General features: G+C 54.4%; 1 protein-coding gene across 1 annotated transcript; it reads left to right on the top strand.

Moving 5' to 3' along the window:
* The first annotated feature begins 235 nt into the window (after positions 1-235).
* On the top strand, positions 236-1,243 carry FBLL1 (fibrillarin like 1). The gene has a single exon (XM_060092564.1). The coding sequence runs from the start codon at positions 236-238 to the stop codon at positions 1,241-1,243; it is 1,008 nt and encodes a 335-aa protein (XP_059948547.1).
* The last annotated feature ends 4,867 nt before the right edge of the window (positions 1,244-6,110 follow it).

Genomic DNA, 6,110 nt, shown 5'->3' with positions numbered 1-6,110 from the left:
CGCCCCTGCCGCCCACCGCGGCTAACCCGGCAGGCAACCGCTGCCGCTGGCCTTCGTCCAGCGTCAGGACCACCGCCCCGGAGCCACCAGCGACCCCGACAACATCTCTCAGCCACCGGCGACCCTGACAACCGCCCCCAGGTACCGGCGGTCCCTGACAACCACTCCGAGCCACCGGTAACCCCTGACAACCGCCGCCAGCCGCCCCCCCCTCCCCGGGCGCCCGGGGGGCGCCATGAAGTCGGCGGTGAGCACGCGCGGTGGGGTGTCTGGCGGCCGCGGGGGTGGCTGCTGGGGCGGGGGGCGAGGAGGCGGGGGGCGAGGAGGCGGAGGAGGAGGCGGGGGCAAAGGAGCAGGAGGCGATGGCGGCGGCCAGGGGGGCAAGGGCGGCTTCGGAGCGCGGACGCGCGGCTTCGGAGGCGGCAGGGGCCGGGGGCGCGGTGGCGGAGACGGCAGGGACCGCGGAGGCGGCGGGCAGCGGCGTGGCGTGGCCAAGAGCAAGAACCGCCGCAGGAAGGGGGTCACCACGGTATCCGTGGAACCGCACCGGCACGAGGGGGTCTTCATCTACCGCGGAGCGGAGGACGCTCTGGTCACACTGAACATGGTGCCCGGCCAGTCAGTGTACGGCGAGCGGCGGGTCACGGTGACCGAGGGCGGCGTGAAACAGGAGTACCGCACGTGGAACCCCTTCCGCTCCAAACTGGCCGCGGCCATACTGGGCGGGGTCGACCAGATTCACATCAAGCCCAAGTCCAAAGTGCTCTACCTGGGGGCCGCCTCGGGGACCACCGTCTCCCACGTCTCCGACATCATCGGCCCTGATGGCCTAGTCTACGCGGTCGAGTTCTCCCACCGCGCCGGCCGCGATCTGGTCAACGTGGCCAAGAAGAGAACCAACATCATCCCAGTCCTCGAAGACGCCCGGCACCCCCTCAAGTACCGCATGCTCATCGGGATGGTGGACGTGATCTTTGCTGATGTGGCCCAGCCAGACCAGTCCCGCATCGTGGCTCTGAATGCCCACACCTTCCTGCGCAACGGGGGCCACTTCCTCATTTCCATCAAGGCCAATTGCATCGACTCCACCGCCTCGGCGGAGGCGGTGTTTGCTTCTGAGGTGAGGAAGTTGCAGCAGGAGAATTTGAAGCCTCAAGAGCAGCTGACCCTGGAGCCCTATGAGAGGGACCACGCTGTGGTCGTCGGGGTCTATCGGCCCCTTCCCAAGAGCGCCAACAAGTAGCAACCCAGCTCGGGCTGTCCCTGAGATAATGCCTAAGACTGTGCTGTGTTCAGTGTTACTATATGTGTGTTTTCTTTGTGCACCGCTTTTCTATTAAATGGCATAAAGAAACAGTACCCAGGTGTATCAGTGAGGCCAGACTCAGTTATCCCCAAATCTCCAACCCCCCCCAAACTCTAAAATAGCCAAGATAACAGGTGATAGGGGTCCATCAGGGATCAGCCTGGGGACTGTGCTTACTCCAATCACTCAGGGTCCTGACTCTTCGGGGCCCCTCTTCACTCGACACAGGGGCAGGGAAAGAGAGCTGGGAAAATAATGAGCTTATAAAATCCCCTTTGGAACTGAGGGGACAGTTCTTACATATTGACCATGTCACGTGACCAAGCCTGACTCCAGGGAGTAGCATTGGATATTGATGGACAGTAGTATAGTCTAACACACCCAATCTGCCTGACTCCAAGCCAGAATCCTAACCATAATATATATTTAGTACTTTACTCTTCAAGGAAGCCCTTTTGCATTCCCTAGTATGTGTAATCAGCACACTAGCCCCAAGATGGCTTTGTTACCATTACCCTTTTACAGGGGAAGCCACAGAGCTTCTGAAGGTAAAGTGGTTGCACAGCCAGTAAGGAGGTAGAACTTAACTGCCAGGCTTTGCGCCTCTAAATTCACTGCCATTTCCTGTACACTAATGGGATCTTACCTCTCCCCGACATGGCCCACGCTGAACAGACCACAAGTCCTAACACAAGGACACACACACAGAGCAGGGCCCTCTGGCTTCTCTGTGTCCTTTCTCTGCCTCCCTGTGCCACCCTTTTCTTAGATTTCAAAATAACAAAACAAGGCAGGGAGGTAGGATGTGAGTCCACCTCAAAAAGTATTCCCGGGCCTCCCTGGTGGCGCAGTGGTTAAGAGTCCGCCTGCCGATGCAGGGGATACGGGTTCGTGCCCCGGTCTGGGAGGATCCCATATGCCGCGGAGCGGCTGGGCCCGTGAGCCATGGCCGCTGGGCCTGCGCATCCGGAGCCTGTGCTCCGCAACGGGAGAGGCCACAACAGTGAGAGGCCCGCATACCGCAAAAAGAAAAAAAAAAAAAAAAAGTATTCCCACCACAAGGCATAACACACCCAAAGTGGCATCACCAAGTGTCTCAGAAATAACCAGAAAAATGACTCCCAGAAACTATCTGTCTCTGAAGGGCATTTCCTGCAGGCCCTGAATCCCAGTCCATTCAATTCTGGCTCTCAAAAGCAGCCCAAAGGGAGCAGGAGAGTGAACAATCCCAGGAGAGCTGGCAATGTTCCAAAATCAAGACTCAAAAAGGCCTTTCATTTATTCATTCACTCATCCACTCAAGAAATCCCCATTGCCAATTGCCAACGTCATCGACATTGCATCCGGGAATGATTGCTCCCTAATCCGTCATTTGGAGAGTGGGTCTACCTTCCTGAAGATGTGCTTGGATAGAGGTTATGGTTAGTTTACATTTTCTGAGGGCATACTTCCTTCATACAATAAGAAGATAAGTCAGATTTCTAAAGGGCAGCCACCCCTTCTACTACTCCTCTCCCCTTCCCACAATGCACACACAAAAGCTATTCCATACAGTGCAGGGGGAGAGCTACAGTTCAGATTTGCTGGCCAGACTGACTCAGGAAGAAGAGGGTGAATGGACTAAATGTCTGCAAAACCCTGAACCAGGCATTTCCACAAACAGTGTGAGATCTTCATTAAAACCCTGCAAAGCGAGGATCATTATTTCTATTTAACAGAGGAGGAAACTGCAGCTGGGAGAGATGACATGACTTGCTTAAGATCCCCCAGTAAGTCTCACAGCCAGAAACCAAACCCACAGGAGTCTGACTCCAAAATCTATGGCCTTTCCACTGAGGTCTATGCTGGCTCCCTTACTTTGAAAAGCTCTCTCTCCAGTCCTAGGCTAATTGATTCATTGCTGGGATGAAAGCCTGAGGCTGGGAATGGACTCCCAGGAAACAGGATGATTCCTTCTGGAATCTTAAAGGGTCCAGTCCTTCCTTAGAGGCAGATCAGTCTCAATAAGGAGCTCTTGGAGCCTCCTTACAAGGTGTCTGTCCCTGCAGATCTGGGAAATGGCAGGGAAAACTTGGCCTCTTTCCTTGATGTGAGCATTCCTACATACACACAGAGAAAATTTATAGTCCACGTTTGAAGCTGCTTGAAGTGGGAACGTCAGTGGAGACATGGCATGAAAAAAAACCTCCTGAAGAATGTCTCTGAGCTGCAGACGGGTTCCCGGGCCAATGGAACAACATGGTAAGTCCCAGGAGAAACATAGGAATAAGGACTAAGGGAACATAGGAGGGAAGCTGAAACCTGGTTTTGGAGGATGGGGGGGTGAAGTATGGGACTGTAATTCCAGTGGGCAGTGAGGTTCAGGACATACATAGCAGTGACACCGGGCACCTGACCTGCTTGGGTTCCCAGAGGCATTAAATTGGGGTCCCTAAGCGTCTTAGACTGCTGCGGCTACCCTAACAAAATACCAGTCTTCATGCCTTAGGCAATAGACATTTACCTTCTCACAGTCCTGGAGCCTGGAAGTCCAGGGTCAAGGTACCAGCAGGGTTGGTTTCTTGTGAAGCCTCTCTCCTTGGCTTGTTTATGGCTGCCTTCTCCCTGGGTCCACACATGGCCTTTTCTCTGTGTGCACAAGGAGAGGGAGAGAGACTGAGAGAGAGGGGAGGAGAGAGAGATCGCTGGTCTCTTCCTCTTCTTAGAAGCACTCCAGCCCTCTCAAATTACAGCCCCACCCTTATGACCTCCCGGAACCTTAATTACCTCCTTAGAGGCCCTATCTCCAAATACAGTCACATTTGAGAGTTAGAGCTTCAACATTTTGATTTGGGGGAATACAATTCAGCCCATAACACTAGGGCTGGATGGGAACTTTCAGCTAAAATGCCCATCTTGCTGGCTTTTGGAAAGTGACTGGGGAAAGCAACGTGCAACTGAAGTTCCTGCACAAAGCTCTGAGTGTTATCCCTTTCTCCCGACTTTCCTCTTATTGTCAGTGTAAAATACCCAAGAATTACCAGTTAACATAGAGGCCATGGGTTGGAGCGGGCGGTGGGTGGGGTGAGGAGTGATGGGGAGGGAACTTAGTTGAGCTTCTAAGAGAATTGGTTCAACCTGGGAATTGGTTCAGCTGGGTGGAATTTGCTGCTGAGTTTCAGAGAATCAGCAGCCTGACAAGAGCCACGGTTGAGCCCAGCCCAGCAGGTGCAGTGAGGCTGGAGGCCGATGCGCAAAGACAGGGTGAGGTGGACCCTGACTCAAAGTGAGTCAGCAGGAACCAGTGGGAAGAACACACAGACCCCACCTACCGCCTACCCTCACCGTGATGTCCCTCAGCCTCCTCCACCCCGATGCCCCTTGGGATAAGGGGAGGAAGAATGGGGAGGGAAAAGAAAACAAAAGGGACTTTTTTTTTTTTTTTTTTTTTTTTGCGGTACGCGGGCCTCTCACTGTTGTGGCCTCTCCCGTTGCGGAGCACAGGCTCCGGACGCGCAGGCCCAACGGCCATGGCTCATGGGCCCAGCTGCTCTGCGGCATGTGGGATCTTCCCGGACCGGGGCACAAACCCATGTCCCCTGCCTCGGCAGGCAGACTCTCAACCACTGCGCCACCAGGGAAGCCCAAAAGGGACTGTTTTAAACCGGAAGAAACCTACTTCTTTTCAACAGGCAATTTCCCTCCCAGCTGCAGTCCTGCTACCAAGCAAGATGCTTTAACCACATCGGAGCCGCAGTGAGTATGTTTGGACTCTGCAACACTCGTATTTGTCAAGCACTTATGATGTCCCAGGCATAGAGATAAGCATTTATTTGATTGCAAAAAGTGTTGTTTTTAAATTAATAACGGGAACAAACTTAGCAGAAGATACTGAAACATAAATGTTCAGGTTAACATTTGCTGTAAAATGCACACCGGTGTAAGAGCTGCTGGAAATGTCTGTGTGGCCTGGAGCGAGAGAGCACGTGAGACCCCTGGCCAGTGCCCTGCCCCTTTCTCTTCCCACCGCTGGTTCTGCCCCACCTCCTGAGGGGGCTCACATGCATGTCTGTAGACTCCCAGCCCTCAAATCCAAGATCCGACCCCCTGCTCTTCAAACAGCCTCCTTTAAGCCCCTTGGGACTGGAATTGTAAACTGGGAGCGTGGTACCTTCTTGGGAGGACTGGCCTGGGGAAGATTGACGGAAGCAGACGTGGGCTGTTCAGGCTGGGTGCCCGGTGCCCAGTGCAGGATCTAGAAGGTGGTGGCGTGGGCTCCTGGGGGCACGGCCCTCGGCCCGTATGGACTCCTTGCCCAATGGGGCAAGGTGCAGGCAGAGGAAGGCCAGAGCGCAGCCCTGTACGTGTGGGACCCAGGGCAGGGGCCCTGGCTGACCAGGTCTGAGAATGGCCCCTTGGCCCGTCCACTCAACCAAATCTCAGTGTTCCTCCTTAAGGAGGCCAGTCTAACTCTTCCACGTAGTCTTCCTGGCTCTTGGGCTCACAGGAAATTCCTCTTGATTCACGTTCTGAGGGAGACAACATTTACCGCGCACGTAGTATGTTCCAGGTGCCTACAGACACCTTGTTTCACTTAATTCCCATAACACCCCCTGGGAGGCAAGTGTTATCCTCCCTGATATCACAGATGAGGAAGCTGAGGCTCAGGAAAGTGACAGGAATCACCCAAGGTGTGATGGAGCTGGAGAATGGAAGATCTGGGGTGTCCTGGAGCAGAACTGTACGTATTCATTCTCTAAATCAGTGAAATTAAAACCAGACGCTCTAGGGGGAAGGCCTGACATTGGTGTTTTCGGTAAGTCCC

The sequence above is a fragment of the Mesoplodon densirostris genome, chromosome 3 (genome assembly GCF_025265405.1).
Source record: "Mesoplodon densirostris isolate mMesDen1 chromosome 3, mMesDen1 primary haplotype, whole genome shotgun sequence".
Taxonomy (NCBI): Eukaryota; Metazoa; Chordata; class Mammalia; order Artiodactyla; family Ziphiidae; genus Mesoplodon; species Mesoplodon densirostris.
Note: the sequence above shows the minus strand (reverse complement) of the source record. Positions and strands in the feature narration are given on the sequence as shown.